At 41.2% G+C, this 18,032-nt stretch overlaps 1 protein-coding gene across 1 annotated transcript; it reads right to left on the bottom strand.

The window, feature by feature from the left end:
* Nucleotides 1-1,729: 1,729 nt before the first annotated feature.
* LOC139953026 (uncharacterized) lies at nt 1,730-16,878 on the bottom strand. Its single transcript, XM_071952416.1, has 12 exons — nt 16,723-16,878; nt 12,831-13,141; nt 11,866-11,979; nt 11,226-11,367; nt 10,469-10,563; nt 9,855-9,971; nt 7,586-8,165; nt 5,803-5,898; nt 5,086-5,138; nt 4,238-4,312; nt 3,766-3,840; nt 1,730-3,534 (listed from the first exon to the last, which is right to left on the bottom strand). The coding sequence occupies exons 1-12, from the start codon at nt 16,772-16,774 to the stop codon at nt 3,433-3,435; spliced, it is 1,812 nt and encodes a 603-aa protein (XP_071808517.1). The 5' UTR covers nt 16,775-16,878; the 3' UTR covers nt 1,730-3,432.
* Nucleotides 16,879-18,032: the final 1,154 nt, after the last annotated feature.

Consider the following 18,032-nt stretch of genomic DNA (forward strand, 5'->3'; position numbering starts at 1 on the left):
TGGTGGTAAAATTTAGAAGATTGAGCAGGATACTGGGATCGAAATTATCCGTTGTACATTTTGTTTTTCTCTCCGACAGCTCTGTGCGCAAAACTCCCATAGTGGAGGCTGTTGAAATCGTTTCTGAGCAACCCCGCCTACTTGAGGTTTATCCTATCAAGAAGTGTGCAAGTCGTCCTAAACTTTTAAGAAATGGACGCAGGAATATACCAGCATGACTAAGGTACAAACTGCATCTCCCTAGCATTTTTGGTTGCAGAGTTATTCCAGAGCGTAGCTGAAAGTTTTTAATTGTCCGGCCTATTTTTTTCAATGACCCCCTTATTGTCGGTTGGAACCCTGACTGCGCCGTGTCTTTGTATACGCTGTATACACGCACAGTGTACGTCAATTTCTAGTGGGTGCCTGCTCGCGCCGTCGCATCTGGCCCCACCTTAAAAATCGTCAGAGCTTTAAGTTTGGTACGAGAGGAAAGCCCTTGAACATGGCAATCCTGTGGTGGTAAAATTTAGAAGATTGAGCAGGATACTGGGATCGAAATTATCCGTTGTACATTTTGTTTTTCTCTCCGACAGCTCTGTGCGCAAAACTCCCATAGTAGAGGCTGTTGAAATCGTTTATGAGCAACCCCGCCTACTTGAGGTTTTTCCTATCAAGAAGTGTGCAAGTCGCCCTAAACCTTTAGAAAATGGACGCAGGAATATGCCAGCATGACTAAGGTACAAACTGCATCTCCCTAACATTTTTGGTTGCAGAGTTATTCCAGAGCGTAGCTGAAAGTTTTTAATTGTCCGGCCTATTTTTTTCAATGACCCCTTAATGTCGGTTGGAACCCTGACTGCGCCGTGTCTTTGTATACGCTGTATACACGCACAGTGTACGTCAATTTCTAGTGGGTGCCTGCTCGCGCCGTCGCATCTGGCCCCACCTTAAAAATCGTCAGAGCTTTAAGTTTGGTACGAGAGGAAAGCCCTTGAACATGGCAATCCTGTGGTGGTAAAATTTTGAAGATTGAGCAGGATACTGGGATCGAAATTACCCGTTGTACATTTTGTTTTTCTCTCCGACAGCTCTGTGCACAAAACTCCCATAGTGGAGGCTGTTGAAATCGTCTGTGAGCAACCCCGCCTACTTGAGCTTTTTTCTATCAAGAAGTGTGCAAGTCGCCCTAAACCTTTAAGAAATGGACACAGGACTATGCCAGCATGACTAAGGTACAAACTGCATCTCCCTAGCATTTTTTGTTACAGAGTTATTCCAGAGCGTAGCTGAAGGTTTTTAATTGTCCGGCCTATTTTTTGAAAGACCCCCTTATTGTTGGTTGGAACCCTGACTGCGCCGTGTCTTTGTATACGCTGTATACACGCACAGTGTACGTCAATTTCTAATGGGTGCCTGCTCGCGCCGTCGCATCTGGACCCGCCTTAAAAATCGTCAGACCATTAAGTTTTGTACGAGAGGAAAGCCCTTGAAGCTGGCAATCCTCTGGTGGTAAAATTTTGAAGATTGAGCAGGATACTGGGATCGAAATTACCCGTTGTACATTTTGTTTTTCTCTCCGACAGCTCTCTGCACAAAACTCCCAGATGATTGGTGCCATGATTTATAGTAGATGTACAGTAGATGTATCTTCAAGAGAAACTGAATGGGTTAATTTTAAAAGGATTTTGGGGGTTGTAGAAAGAATTGATTTGATCTTCATCTGAATAAATTGATTAAACAAAGACTCTTGAAGCATCTGTTGATTATTTTAATTGTCATTTAGTAACATCAAGAACATTTAGGCCTCCGTTTTACAGAGCTACTTCCCAACTGACAACCTCCTTCCCTAGCTGGTTATTATTTTGATTGCCATTATAGCAACTAGAACATGTAGGCCTACGTTAACAAAGCTACTACCTGACTGACAACCTCCTTCTCTAGCCGTTGGTTGGTATAATTGTCATTTAGTAACAAGAACATAGGCATACGTCTACTAAAGCTACTCCCCAACTGACAACCTCAATCCCCGATCTCCTCGCCGAAAACATCCCTCCCGAGAACTATTATAACACTGAATAAATACACACAATAAACTCGATTATTCCATGGTGATGTAATACATTTTAATATAAAATTGGGGTATATCAAAAAATACAAAAAAATTGTGTTTAGAGATAATACTTCATGAAAAGCCAAGTTACTAACACAATGTTCTATGCTGCTCAACTTTATAAAGCCAGTGGTCATAAAAATGTGTTAAGCACAGAATTTAAGTGCTTAGCTGGAACCGAATACCAGCCAATACTCCAAATGATCAACATTGGTGTCACTGGTGCCCTTGTCCTTTTTGCTTAGTAAAATAAAATGACAAACGATGTTTTTGCTCTGTGCATGAACTAAGCTTGAAATCACAAAAAGTACTAAGCCATAGATTAAGTATCTTGTTTACCTGAAAACACAGGTTAGCCTACCAGCCGAAAGTCGATACGGTTTACAATACATTGGTGCCACCCAACTAATTTTTCCTCAGCGAAAGAAATTGCTAAGCAAGGTTTTCTGCTAAGCACTTTATGGAATTGGGCCCATGTCACTTATCTTTGCTACGGAGAAAAAAATGAAGCATTGAGGGGGCAATATAGCTTGTGTACGTTAATCAAATGTTTTGTTTGCAAATTATTTTTATTGATGTCAACAATGAATGAAAATAATGTTACTTCCACAAGTTGTGGCAGAATGATAACGTCACAACACGTTTACTAAGCCTCCAATTCTTAAATGGTTTTGACTGTTTTGTTCTCTGCTAACGATTGAAAGTATGGATTTATATTTTTTTTTAAACGTCTTTAAAAAAGATATCTAGTACAAAAGAAGTGCATAGTTATAATAACAAATATAATGAACGTATTTTTTCAAAGACCGGTCCGGTTATTATAGAAGAGGGCGCCCTCTTTATAGATCTGGAAGTCTTCAAGATATGATATACTAAATAAACGCTCATGGTTTTTGTAACTCACTGTCATATAAAATCTGAACAATTAAATTGAGCATCCTCACAGACACATAATTGTATGTCTGGATTTTGGGTGGTTTTTTTTTTTAGAATGGTGAAAGGGCGCCCTCTCTCTCTTGATGTACACGTCTTCCGAAAATCAATGTACATGTACTGTACGTGTGGTACAAAAGCGTGCATAGTTTCTTTTTGGTAGAAGTTTCGAGCAGTATCCGTCCTGTAAAAAATTACATTCAATAGTTGTTTTTCTTTCTCTACCAAGTATTGCTTAAGTTACAGCGAATTAAAGGTAAACTATAACATTAATCAATCCATGAAATGAGCAAAATGCGGTTACAAAATCATTTCACACACAACACAAAATTCGACTTTCCTCTAAAAAAAAATATTTAAAATATTGATTTATTTTGGAGCTCGCCGGAAACAAACAACGACCATCTCTAGCAGAGATTGAGGAGGGGGCAAACTTCGTCTGGTTTGACGTAGCTGTCAATCACCTTCAGCACCAGTCCGTTCAACATGCCGGCTACCTCAGTCTTGCACTGTGGGAAATCAAATCAATAAATAATCACTTAAAAATAGAGAGATCACAGGAGTGTCAATAAAAGAAACTATAATAATCGTTTTCCATTTTACTTTCAGGTGTCCCAGGGAATTCTGTCCATCATGAATGCAAAAATATTACTGAGCGATACTTTTGACCGCTAGGTGGCAGCAGACTTATCAGTTAAAGGAATTGTAGGCCTATGTAAATAACTAGAAATGAACTTTACCTCAGCAACAGTAGTTGGTGGGAGTTTGTGGCAGATACTATTGGCTACTCTCATCAGCTTCTCCTCGAACGATCCCTGAATCATCACAGAGAGCAGAAGAATAGCATTATTATTTATTCATATATTCAAATAGTACTTAAATCAAACAGAGAAACGCGCAAACTAGCCATCGGTGGCAACTTCGAATTTTAACGGTCGTGAGGTTAAAAGAAATACCGGTGCATTATTGCTTACATTCCGAGGTTTGCTCATTCTTGCAAAAGAGTAACTTCAACTTCAGAAACCATTTCAGGTAACATTTACCTGGCTGTAACCATGTAGGTCTACCTCCATGCTGTAACTACTAAAGAGGGCCTGAACCATGGTCATTTCCCCATGCTAAAGAATTAAAACATGGATGATACCAGATAATAATTGTGTCTTTGATTTTGTTGATGTCGAAGCGAAGGAGCATGAGAGTTAAGTTTCTTACCGCACGTTCCAACAGGTAGCTTTGGAGCAGATCAACACCGTATGTGCACGAGTCACACTGCCAGTTGTTCTTCACCTGAAATTATAACACAACAACAATTACACATTGATCAGGGGTGGATTTCACAAAGGTAGTCCTAACTTAGGACTAGTCCTAGGCAATAAGAGATATGACCAGTCCTAAGTTACGACCAGTAACTCATCCCAACTGCCGGAGTTGCGAGATAACTATGAAAGAAAAAAACACCCTTGTCACACGAAGTTGTGTGCTTTCAGATGCTTGATTTCGAGAACTCAAGTTCTAAACTTGAGGTATCGAAATCTCGTGGAAATTTATTTCTCTCTCCAAAACTACGTCACTTCAGAGGGAGCCGTTTCTCACAATGTTTTATTTAAGTAAGGTTTTCTGCTAATAATTATTTTGAGTAAATACCAATAGTGTCCACTTTCTTTAAATAAAACGTAAAAGAGCATTACTATGGTGGTCTGTGCGCGTTAAGCGTATTGCGAAAACGAGAAAACAGCTCGAACAAAGACAATAACTAGTTTTTTTTCACACAACTCGAATCTACTTTCATATAAAAATGTGCTTATATTCATATTCATATTATTGGAAACACCACCATGTAGGCTAAATGGATTTTTTTTTTTTTTTTTGAAAGAACCACAATTTCAATTTTGATTAATCATAATATTATGTTAAAATTAAAACTGAAACAAAATTCAAACTTGGGACGTGATTCTTTTTTTTTTTTTTTTTTTTAACACCTTCTAGTGGCACTCGCGGCCGATTTGAGACAAGTATTTTGAACAATAATGAAGGTCACATTGTTACATTTTTTTATTTACCTCGGGTTCAAGATCTCCTTCGACATCATATGGGAACCCGTTGTCCAGATCGCCTACAAAAACAATAGCATGGAGCTATAAATAAGTCAGTTTAAAATTATTTATTTCAAGGCACTGGTCATTTTCCGCAAGGATAAAGACAGGTTCCTGCCGCTAGATCCAGTGATTCCATTGGATACAATGATATTGGCTAAACGTGCACCCGTTATGCCCAACGGGACACTACTGTCAAGTCCGCAATAGAATTTGACTGCGTATCTCTATGAGAAAATAATGAGGTCAAAGGTTAACACACACGCCAGTTTTTGATGCCGGTCTCTGGTGTTATTCACGAGCCTCAAAGTATGACGTCAGATGTTCAGGCTGTAGAGACATCATTGCCGAAACTCTGGTGCGGTTTAGATCAAAAATGTTCTGAGAGGTGGATTTCCGAAGAACTAAGGCTAGTCTTATTTCACAGAGAACTAAGGCTAGTCTTATCTCGAGTTAGGACGAGTTACTCTTCCTAACTTGGGACTAACCTGAAACTTGTAATATCTCATAGGACTATACTAGTCTTACATTAGGACTTGTCCTAACTCTTTGTGAAATCGACCCCTGGCTAGATTAAGTGAAGTAACAATAAGTCTATTAAAAAAAATACAAAGTAAGAAGGCAATATTGGATCAAGAGAGGGCGCTAGTTATTCACTCGTGTAGGTTTAGGCATTCAACTTACCGGTATTGACTGTGTTGATAACCACAGATCTCCGAACCATTGGTGAGGTGCACAGTAACCTCGCAATGTTAGTAGGAGGTGCATATCGGCAAAAATCTGGCTTGGCAAACATCACAATAAGGAACATGTTAATATATGGATTCAGGCTTCTGGGGAAGAGATATGGGATACATTTCCGATAAAGGGAACAGTCGCAGCGGGAAAAGATGGCGGCGGTAAGTTTTATGTATACATGTAGAATGTTATCAATCATTTGCCCGTACGAAACTTTCTTATAGAACTGTCTGGCATGAAGGTCCTAGGTTTTGGTATTCATGATGCTACTATTAACACTGCCTTGGATCGGACGAGTTGGTCAAAACAAAAGCGTTTGTAACCGTTTTTTATATATTGCATATGGTTGGAAAGATGTTTCAAAAGTAGAATACAATGATCCACACAAGTTTGCCTCGAAATTGCGTGGTTTTCCTTCTACTGTGCGAACTAACATGGTCGGCCATTTATGGGAGTCAAAATTTTGACCCCCATAAATGGCCGACGTGTTAGTCCACGAGGTAAAAAAAAAAACACGCAATTTTGAGGCATGTTTGTGTGATCATTGTATTCTACTTTTACAACATCTTTCTACCCATATGCATTTTATAAAAAACGGTTACAAACGCTTTTCAAAGACCAACTCGACCGATCCAAGGCAATGTGTTCCTTTAATTCCTTCAAACGTAAGGATTATGGGACTCCCTATTGAGTGAAAATTAGTGTGTAAGTAGAAAATTTAACTGCCTTTTGGGTTTAAATTGGACTATGTCTGGTAATTGTTTGTTCCCTTATTCAATATTGTTAACAAATACAACTGTTCACTAAACGTTGTTGTCTGTTCCTGGGGGTTCTTACCAAACAAGCAATGCTTATTGAGAACCCCATCCGCCACATGCATAATTGTTTACCCCTATATTTTTCTTCTTAGTTTTCTTCTACATAATGGTATTGCTATCTAAACCTTTATAAAGCTGATTGTGTCTTTGATGTTATTTTATAGTTTGCATGGTGTGAGTCATGCAAATATTGTGCATATTAAGAGCTGTATACATGCATGCCAAATTCCGAGATTCTTGTGGTTAAGTACTATTATGTGAACTCTCCCGTGTGATTAACGTTACACAATCTACGTTCCACATACAAAGAATAGACGATGTGACCTATGTTTACATTCAAACCGCCCTTTGTTGACAAAACACTAGAAATACGTCATATTTCGCCGGGCACTGAGTTGCGTAGTCATAGTAAGATTGCGTACACTTTCTAGCTGGCTGCCAAAACACAAAGGTTTGCCCGGCGGTATGCGCGCGAATCATGTTATGGTTTTCGTGTGACGTCAGAGGTCACATCATCTATACTAAGCAGGCTGAAATGGAACTTTAAAAGAGATCGGGAAAAAGTATTGAGGCTAAATTCTCAGGCGCATTCATTGTCATTTAAAGGCTCTGGACACCTTTGATAATTGACAAAAACTAGTATTCTCACTAGGTGTATCCCAACATAAGGATAATCTTTGAACATTTTTGACTCAATTGGTCATCAAAGTTGAAAGAGAATAATGAGTAAGGAACAACAACCTTGTTGCACAAAGAGACTTTTTGGTGACACAAGGTGGCAGCAGACTTACCAGGTATATCCCTTGTTCTTAGAAATGTGAGCATGCTCAGACTCACAAAAACAATGTAAAAATTACCCGGTAAGTTTGCTGCCACCTAGCGTTCAAAAGTCACCCATTGATGATGTTTACCTGCCATTTGGTGCGGGTGTGTCCGTGCTGTGGATGGTTTCTTTGGTGGATATGGTTTCTTGGGGTGGATGACTTTCGGGTTGGGGACAAAGGGCAAGGTTGGGCGAGGGGTTTCCGGTTCGGGCATCGGTTCGGAAGGTTTGGTGGGTTTCTGCGTTGGAGACATGGGGTCTAGTGGTCGACTGGGTCTGGAGTGATGACCTCCCCAGTGAGATGGGCGTGGCCAGACGGGGCGCATTGAGCCCGGGAGCCACCACCTTGTGACAGAAGGGCGGGGTCTACTGACGGGACCGTGTCCATGGTGTCTGCCGTAGTTGTACCATTGGTGGTTGTGGTGAAATGCACCATGGGTGCTGTTCCGATCATGCTCACGGTGGGTGCTGTTCCGATCGTGCTCACGGTGGGGGTGATCTCTAGGTGCTGGCTCGCTGTCCGGACGGGGTCGGGGACGGGGTCTGAACCGACCGTGTTTAAATAAATCCATGTCTGGGAGGATGTCGTCGAAGATTCCGCTCAAGGAGTCCAGTGGGTCCACTTCAAAACCGGGACAAAGGCCAATGGCTACGCATGTCTGGTTGTTCTATTCAAGAAAAAGGAAACGACGAGTGGCTTAATTTTTAAAATGAATATAGGAGACAAACCTTCGAAGAGTGTGTCCTTAACTGTCAATAGGTCTAGCGTCTGGGTAATAATGTTCCTACTATTTTGCTTTTGCCATAACCGACAGCGGTTACTGGCGAAAGTCAGTAAGTCAATTGTAGGATATTGTAGTACTGCAATGATGTATGTTGGCCCCTGTCTTCTTTTGATTCTTTTATCAAATGTTTTGGGGAAAGTTTGCACTTTGGAATGGTTATTCGTTCAGCAAACAAATTATGAATAATTGACGTTAAATAGCTTCTTTTCTTGTATTATTAACACAAATTTGTAAATAGCGCCCTCGTGGCTTTGCCACTGGACTCACGCACGTGGTCTTCCCTTCCAATCGCTTGGGATTGCGGCTCCATTAAGCTGTCCAAGCCACGAACACCTTGAAAAAAGGCTAGAGTTCAGTGTGCTTGACAGCTCGGCTACGACACAGAACTCATTGTTGCTTTAACACATGTGTCAGGACCGGGACTTGAACACACACTCTGCTGACCAGAAACACCGGTGTTTGAGCCCGGTGCTCTTAAAGGCAGTGGACACTTTTGGTAATTGTCAAAGACCAGTCTTCTCTCTTGGTGTATCTCCACATATGCATAAAATAACAAACCTGTGAAAATTTGAGCTCAATAGGTCATCGAACTTGCGAGATAATAATGAGAGAAACAAACGCACTTGTCACACGAAGTTGTGTGCGTTTAGATGGTTGATTTCGAGACCTCAAGTTCTAAATCTGAGGTCTCGAAATCAAATTCGTGGAAAATCACTTCTTTCTCGAAAACTATGGCACTTCAGAGGAAGCAGTTTCTCACAATGTTCTGTACATCAACCTCTCCCCATTACTCGTCACCAAGTAAGGTTTTATGCTAATAATTATTTTGAGTAATTACCAATAGTGTCCACTGCCTGTAACCGATTGGGTTATTTTACATGCATTCAAATGGTCGTTCCTCGCTTAAGGACACAAGTGCCAATACCGGGACTCTTTTAAAGGAACACGTTGCCTTGGATCGGTCGAGTTGGTCTTTGAAAATCGTTCTGTAACCGTTTGTTGTAAAATGTATATGGTTAGAAAGATATTGTAAAAGTAGAGTACAATGATCTACACAAATATGCCTCGAAATTGCGTGGTTTTCTTTTTACCCTGTCGACTAACACGGTCGGCCATTTATGGGAGTCAAAATTTTGACTCCCATAAATGGCCGACCGTGATAGTTCGCGACGTAAACGGACGTAAACGGAAAACCGTGCAGTTTCGAGTGATACTTGTGTGGATCATTATATTCTACTTTTAAAACATCATTCTAACCATATGCATTTCATAACAAACGGTTTCAAACGCTTTTAATATACCAACTCGTCCGATCCAAGGCAACGTGTTCCTTTAAGAGTCGAACAGAAACACCGGAGCCTTGAGTCCAGTGTGCTTTACCGCTCGGCCACGACACACCTAGACTTGACTCAAGTCCTTATCCCGCGCCACCGCCAAAAAACTATTGTTTTGTGATGCTCTGCATTCCCAAACCTGTTCCGCATTGTCGAGACCACATCTTGACGGCGAGCTCGGCGCGGTTTCTTACACGAGAACGGGACTTGAATCAAGTCTACGACGCTCCATACTTACGAGGTACTGCTTGGCCAAGGCTTTGACTTCAGCGCTGTATTGCTCAACTAGCTGAGTGCATTCTGCTGCCACGGGGGTCATGCCGCAAACCTCTTTCAACAAAGCCGTTACCTCATCCTAAAAAGACGGGAAAAGAAAGAGAGAAAAATCTTGAAATTTACCACTGCAAAGAAAAACAATAATCATTTTCAAAGAAGGCCAGTATACTTCGTTTTTGAAAGGGCGAGGGGCACGATGCACTTTCTCCTTGGTTAAAGTTCACTCTATATGACTTAAAAATTATATTAAGTTTTTACTTGAGAATTTTAAGGCACCAGGGTAATGCCCAAAAGAAGGCATTGCTTTTGTGAAGTATCAGGCCTGAATTGGTCCTTAAAAATGAGCTAACAGTTTCAGTTATCTATGCTGAGATATGTTACCAACCACTGTAAGTGTTTTGGAGGAATGTGTGGAACTTTACATGTACAGTCAACCATCGATGTGAATAAGTTATGCTAAGAGTTCATTCAAAGTCTGAATCACATTTCTTTAGCCCGGTTCGTTTATTAGAAATGGAAAGATCCATACACAGCTCTGTGCTTATTTAATGGCGCCCTCAAGCGTTGAACACTTACCAACACATGATCGGTGATCAGCTGTGTGTACAGAACTTCGACAATCTCGTCACAGGCTTGGCATAGGTAGTCATTACCAAGGGAGTATCTCATCACTGTATCATGAAGAAGAAACAGAATATCAATTTTATTACTTCCAGTTGTCTACTAGCTGTGCGATAAAAGCCCATTAAAGGCAGTGGACAATGTAAGACTTTGGAACGCTAGGTGGCAGCAGACTTACCAGGTAAATGTCTATTGTTTACGTAGTTCTGAGCATGCGCACAGTACCGAGAACAATGGATGTTACCTGGTAAGTCTGCTGCCACCAAGCGTCCCAAAAGTATCCCATTGGTAATTACTCAAAATAATTGGGGTTGTGGGTCTACTCCTTCCGCTTCACTCATTTGCGTCTACTAAATACAACAAAGGGTTTTAGATAATGGTGAATAATTAATGGCGAATAATGGTTGGTTCAAATCTTCACAAATATCTAGTTGTTGGCAGGGGCCACCATGGTAAGGCAAAGAGTATTAAAAAAAAACTTTCAGCAAAGCAATGTACCCTCCAAGACCATGCCAACAATGACAAACATGTATATAAATATATAGTATAAAATATAGAAAAAGTATAAATTATGACAAAATGGAGATGATAAAGTGTTATAGAACACTACTTTAATTTAATAAGGCATGAAAAGCTAAACTGACACAAGGTTACAAATCTTTTCGTGGATTGTCCAGACTCCTGCAACCAAAACTATTAAGAACGAACTTACTGATTTGGTCCACCCCACGAGTCTTGATGACCCTCCGGAATAACTTGACAAAGCGATCGAAGGGGTGCATTCCTAGGCGGCTATCCACCTCAGTTTGCCCGGCAGTGCACAGGGTGATTTCAGCACAGATCTCATCTGGGGTCTTCATAAATAGAAACGAACAATTTTAATGCATCGATGCCAAAACAAAAATGAATAAAACGCCCACTGGGCGATAAATTCAAAACGCAGAATAAGATTATTTGTTTCTCATCAAATATGAAATTTCAGACATAAATATTTCAAGGGATGTTATCTACTATATCATAATTAGACCGTGGAAGTCCTATGTATATCTGTGACCTTCAAGATTTTTGTTTCTTACCAATTTTGTAACGTTTTTTTGAAAGTAAATTTTCCGGCATTTGGGACGTTAGAGAGGGCAAGGCCATTTTTTATTTTGGAAAGGGCACTTCCATTGGAAAATCATTAAGTCTATGGGAGACTTTGAAACGCTAGGTGGCAGCAGACTTACCAGGTAAATGTCCATTGTTTACGTAGTTCTGAGCGTGCGCAAATTACTAAAAACAATGGATTTTACCTGGTAAGTCTGCTGCCACCAGGTGTCCTGAAAGTCTTCCATTATGTATTTATCCCTTACCGAATTCTCCAAGAAGTCAATGATGTATGGTGTCCAACCATCCACGTATTCTTTGCATGTGGCGGCGTACTCAGCGGGAAGATCAGCACAAAGTGAATCCAGGAAAGCCACGATCTAGAATTTTGCAGAGGGAAAAATAAACATTGAAGCAATATCAGAGCTGGAATATTACAGTTTTGTATGTGTACTATAAAAATTATCAGTACTCGTACTTCGCTCGGCCCCAGCGGCCAGTCTATCCAGGACCGCTGGGATGGGCTAATTGCTTGAACAGATTCTTGTTCAGGAAGTACGTCATGCGTACAGTGCATAGAGATATGGTGCAGTGTGAGTGTGATGCATGATGGGACTGCGCATTATGAAACCAATGACACTGCATGATACGTTTGCCAATCCCAGCGCCTTTGGTTAAAGCATGGCGCTGGGGACGAGCGAATACTCGTACCCGCTGCTTGGTGCTTGTACTTTAAGACACTGGATACTATTGGTTATTGCCAAAGACTAGTCTTCACAGTTGGTGTATCTCAACGTACATAGATATGCATAAAGTGACATAACTGTGAAAATTTTAGCTCAATCGAAGCTGCGAGATAGTAATGAAAGAAAAATATACCCTTGGCGCACCATGGTCACACGAAGTTGTGTGCTTTCAGATGCTTGATTTTTAGGTCTCAAAATCTAAATCTGAAGTCTCGAAATCAAATTCGTTGAAAATAACTTCTTTCTCGAAAAGGGCGTCACTTCAGAGGGAGCTGTTTCTCACAATGTTTAATACCGTCAACCTCTCCCCATTACTTATAATCAAGAAAGCTTTTATGATAATAATTATTTTGATTAATTACCAATAGTGTCCACTGCATTTAAGAGAATAACACGAGTCCGTTTTGATGGAAGGTTAGGTACTGGTAATTGAGTTGAGACGAGAAACGTTTTTACGGTTCTCGTACATGGGTCTAGAGACTAACCTTGGAGGAGTCGTTTCCCAACAGTTTTTGCAGGTCAGCAACGACAAACTTGCAGACCTCGCAGACGACCGGGTTCTCTCGCAACGTCGTCGTGACGTCATCCTCCCTCACCAAGTCTGGATATTCAACCTCTACGTCAACCTCGACTACTTCCGTTGGGGTTGGCTCCATACGCGGCGTGACGGGTCGCTCGAACACGGGCTTTCTACGGTGCTCAAAGCCGAGTTTCCCGGGGTAGGCAAAGTCACGCTTCGAGCCTGGAAAGTCCAACGGTCGCTTCCCGTGGGCACCGCGGGCACGAAATGAAAGACCTAAAGGAAAAAAGGGCAATAACAAATGAATGAGGTTTTAAACACACGTCTTCCTCTTCTTCTTCTTCTATTTTAAAGGGGCAGGCTTGGTACTTCACGGGAGGCGTGTGCCTCCATGCCCTTGGTCATTGCCTCGATGCCCTTGAAATGCTCCCGAGTAGAAATTGTGTCAGATTCCTCATATAGTGACTTTTACCGAGGAGAAATGCCCTGTTGCCCTTGCCCTTGATAAGACGGTACTTTCGATTCGTAATTTAAAAACTCGCAAAACTCTATGGCAAAGGATTTTATTGTTTACTGTGTTCTACTTCCTGGGGCGGGGGGGGGGGGTTAAGACCATGCATACAACAGGATTTGTTTTCGTCCGTGCACTAAAGGTTCACAAAAGCAACGCAACCTTTTGCAAGGTTTTCCACAATGTAAACCAATACCTTCCCAAAGGATGGAATGAAACGCCAGGGGCATGGACAAATGACTCGTAGGCCGCTCCCAAGGGGGAATTCGTAAATAAATTAAAAAACAAGGTTGTGAGTGGTTGTTATTGTTAATGAAAACAGCTGTTCTTTGTTGACGTGTGTAGTAAATTGACGATAGTTGGATGGTTTAAAATAGCAAGAGCGCACCAAGGTCAACAGACCGTCAATAGACCGTCAACAGACCGTCAACCGACCGTCACCAGACTGTCAACAGCCCGTCAACAAACCGTTAGTGCTCTGTTCTGAAGGTCCTGCCTCGTGGGTTGGTCAGAGGGTAGTAGTCTTGAAATCAAGTCGGCAATTGCTAAGCGCCGTGTGGTCACGGGGACGGTGTCAGATGCAATTTTGTCCGCCATGCAATACTGTCCGCTCCGGACACTTATGCATAATTATGCAATAGTGTAAGCGAGCGTGCATGCACTGAACCTACGTATAAATGCAGCATGAATATTCACGTATTATGATTGCGGTGAATACCCCGTGTCATCATTCACATTCACATTGACATGATATGGGGAGTCCCATGACACATCGAGCTTTTTCCCTCCAAATGTCATTTTGAAATGAACAAATTATTGATCGCGGCTCCACGAAGCTGTCCAAACCAGGAAGGCCTTGAGAAATGCCAACTTTTTTACAGGATCCTCCATGGTTTGTTATGAGTGCAGGAAAGTGACCAGGGTTCATCTGGAATTAAGTCAATATTTGTTCAAAACCGAAACAATACAAGGAAGTGCAACACAGGCACAGGGAGTCACATGACTCGACCAAAGGTCATGGAGGAAATACTTTCACGACCTTTTAAAGGGCTTTTACCCCTATGTCATTTCGAAGAGTTGACTAATTCACCTCTTTGGTTTCCGGACACGAACTCTGGTGTTTCTGATCGGCAGAGTGTATCTCGTGTCGCCCCCATCCCCCCGCCCCCCAACCTTGTGAAACCTAACTCAGGAAACCAGACTGAGTAGCTTGTGTAAACAGAAGCCCAGTAAAACAACAAAATTATGCGTTCAAACAATAGACTTCTCAACAAACAGAGAGCATTTTCTCAAAAAAGTAGAGCACCTTCATGCTTTTTTAAAAGCATGCATGAAGGTGCCTATCTGCTGATATTTACTTGACGATTTATGTAGTTCAGAGATAATCATCTGTAATCAATGATTTGGGTTATAAATTACATGTAGTAGTCCCTTCACTGCGTTCATATGATCATAATAGGAAGGACAGATGTTATAAATTGTGGTACACTGTTGCCCTATGATCACACTGAGCAAAGGGGGACTTTTGGGATGCTAAAATTAAGCATGGGACCCAAGTTAGATTGATGTCGTGTGAATAGCAATTTCAGGTGTTGTTGCTTTTCTCCGAGGACACTAAATATCAATTTCTCCACCCCTCGATTTCCAGGGAGTGTTCTTGTTACATAATAAAGAAGGTTGTTAGTCTCCCCTCAATGAGTTATTACCTAATTCCCCCATGCCGAGTCAGATACCCAACCAACAAGGCCTCCGGGGGCAGAGTTAGAATCCCTGGGTAGTTCCTTCTTTAATTTCCTCCATAACCTCGAACCCAACTGTTGAAGTATTTACTTATTATTATCAGCTGGTACGCCTTCTGGCATACTTTAGTTTGATAAGTAAGGAACAGGACAACGCCAGATGCGATAAACACTCGCCCCTGGATTGTAAAATAATAACTCTGACCCAAGGTTGGAGTTCTTTTGTCTTTCAAAAACTATATGCACAGAAGGATCTCAACCTCGGCACGATGTATGCACAATGTAAGGCCCTCAAACTATTCTACTTTAGACAGATTTGAGAATCCAAGAAAAGGGATAAGTTGTTACGCTTTTGTTTTACAAAAGTTCTGAAATTGGGCCCTGATCAGCTCATAATGACATCAAAAAGCACCCTACATGCTGGACTGGACTGACTATAGAGGGGGGGGGGGGTCAATTAACATGGGAGAGTAGCAGGACAATACTCTGCCAGCATCCATTGTGAACAAAATCCCTCCGTCTGCGTCTTTAAGTTTTGTGTTGTCATGGTAGACGAGGAAGAAATACTAGTTCTAATTTTCTTTGTTATAAAAACAAAAGATTAATTATGCAAGCAAAATAAGCTTATATGTACCTAGTACAGCCAGGCAATACTGCTAGAACTATGAGGTTCGTTCCTCGAGACGATAGCGGAACAAACCCCATCATAATTCTAAGACAATACCTCTCTCTTGTACCGAGGTTGAAACCTTTTTTTTTATCATCCATAAAAAGGTTAAACTTCGACATTCAACATGCACCAACACAGCTGCGCAATAGATTTGGCCTCTTTCCACAATCTCTCAAACTTCGGGGAAACGGATCAATTATGACACTTGACCCCACCCCCCCCCCCCCCACGAGTGTGATTTTCTTTTTTCACCCACCCCCTGAACCCATGATCTAAGGATCGACTAGATCATCATATTGTGGTCTTTTTTGACCGAGTTTGAAAATAGTTTAAACAGATGCACGTATGTTTAAAGCTCTACTTAGTAGTACTGGCTCCGATAGTTATAGGTTTTGTTTTAATCTGGATTTCGACCAATCTTTACAGATTATATCCCGATAGCTGAACGAATAAATGTACTATAATAATAATTGTTCTACAATACCAACAATAGTCTAATAATAGCCTGACGTTTCGACCATAGCAAAGTCTGTCTCGAGGGCTTAAAGACAAACATGAACATTAAATACATGAATTGAGAAAGCATGACAGACAAATCAACCGGTTTTCAAAAATAACCACACTGCCAAATAGAGAGATTTCACAACACACATTTTGCTTAGGCTACATTGCTCCCAACTATAGCTACATGCAAAGTTGGTCCATGGACGTACCTTGGTAAAAGAAAAGTTAGAACCAATCAATGATGAAAATGAGCAAACATGGACGTCAACAACAACAGCCAATTTCATCCATTCCTTTTTGTCTTAGCATAAAACAGCATAACATGCAACTGCACTCTGAGTTCTAATGACTTATCGACTTCCTGGTGAAATAGTAACAATTATGAAAAGCCTACTCCATTATTTGAAAGATTATACAGGAATAAAAAACTTACCACATCCCAAAAGGGAGAAGAGAAAAACTGTTGTTATCACATAAGACCCCATGATGGCAGGATCTTTGTTACATTAAGTTATCACAATGTCTGGTCCGTGTTTTTATACGTTTTTAGTGCTCTGTCCACTCACTGGTCCCCATCCAGCAAGCTGAGCGTGGTAACACTTCATGTACTTGCAGCCCATGTACATGTACATTCGTAGGAAACCTGAGAAGGTCGTGCCTTAAAGCTCAACAGCCAATCAGAGTTCAATGCTTTCCTAGAGCTCCTGTAACTAAGCAGTACAGTGACACGCGCAAATGACGTCATTACAACACTAAAGGTACTCACTTGTTAAGCCCTTTTCACACGGCCAAAATGTAGCCGGGTCCCTTGCAACAAAATTTACGAGCGTAGGTTGTTTATTTGTTATCACCGTGTTTGACTGATTTTGTGAGCTTTAAATCCCACTGCAAAGTTAAAAAAAATTAACAACCCTTGTGCGACATGAGAGTGATATGACGAATTGGTAATCCTGATCACCATAGTTGGACGAGATAGCACCCACAATAGCATGCGCTCTATGGGCATTTTCACCCAGGACGTCGTTCAATAAACAACGGTTCCTTTCACACGGTGATGTAGCCCACGTCCTTGGTCAAAACTTCCGCTAGTGTCATATTTTGTCGTAGGTCCGGACCTCCGAAAAAACATGTAGCATTGTTGGAAAAGATTTGACAAGGGACACTGGACACTCCAAAAATTGCTGTCCTTTCACACGAGGTGCATTTTGTAAAAATCTTACAACCATGCTACAATTTAGCAAGGGACCCTTGCCCTTTCAAAAATGAAGCTACTGGCCAGCGGGGTCGAGTATGTTCTTTTCAAAACCTGTTTTTGCTTTATATTTTGTTTTCGGAACTTCGATACTTCACCTCAGGAGGCGTACACGTGAACGGGTGACCACCAAGGCTTGTTACGATATCGCACCATACACCTTACGATGTGTTTGTTTATATGGGTGTTTATTTTGTGGTCAGTTAAGCCGGCTTAACTCGAGATGTACTCGATAGATGAGATAAATATTGTTGTATTGTTCTTTGGTGTTAAGTGTGTGGTGGACTTTATTGATGTGGGATTTGAGTCAGTGAATGGTAAGGTATCAATGTTGGTTTGCGGTAACACCGTGTGTATCGACTTTCCAGGTAGAGTTTGTTCTTTAGATAAATGTCATATAATATTATTTTATCGATTAGTGTCCAGTGACGGGTCTGTTCTTACGAAAATACTGACCGACAACGACCGTCATCAGGCAACGCCCTGCCGCT

Source organism: Asterias amurensis, chromosome 21 (genome assembly GCF_032118995.1).
Source record: "Asterias amurensis chromosome 21, ASM3211899v1".
Classification (NCBI taxonomy): Eukaryota; Metazoa; Echinodermata; class Asteroidea; order Forcipulatida; family Asteriidae; genus Asterias; species Asterias amurensis.

Coding starts and splice junctions, on each gene's coding strand:
- LOC139953026 (XM_071952416.1), bottom strand. CDS start 16,774: ATGGGGTCTTATGTGATAACAACAGTTTTTCTCTTCTCCCTTTTGGGA. Junction 11,980..12,830: donor TGGGAAACGACTCCTCCAAG/GTTAGTCTCTAG, acceptor GCAAAATTCTAG/ATCGTGGCTTTCCTGGATTC. Junction 5,899..7,585: donor ACACCCGCACCAAATGGCAG/GTAAACATCATC, acceptor TTGCCAAGCCAG/ATTTTTGCCGATATGCACCT.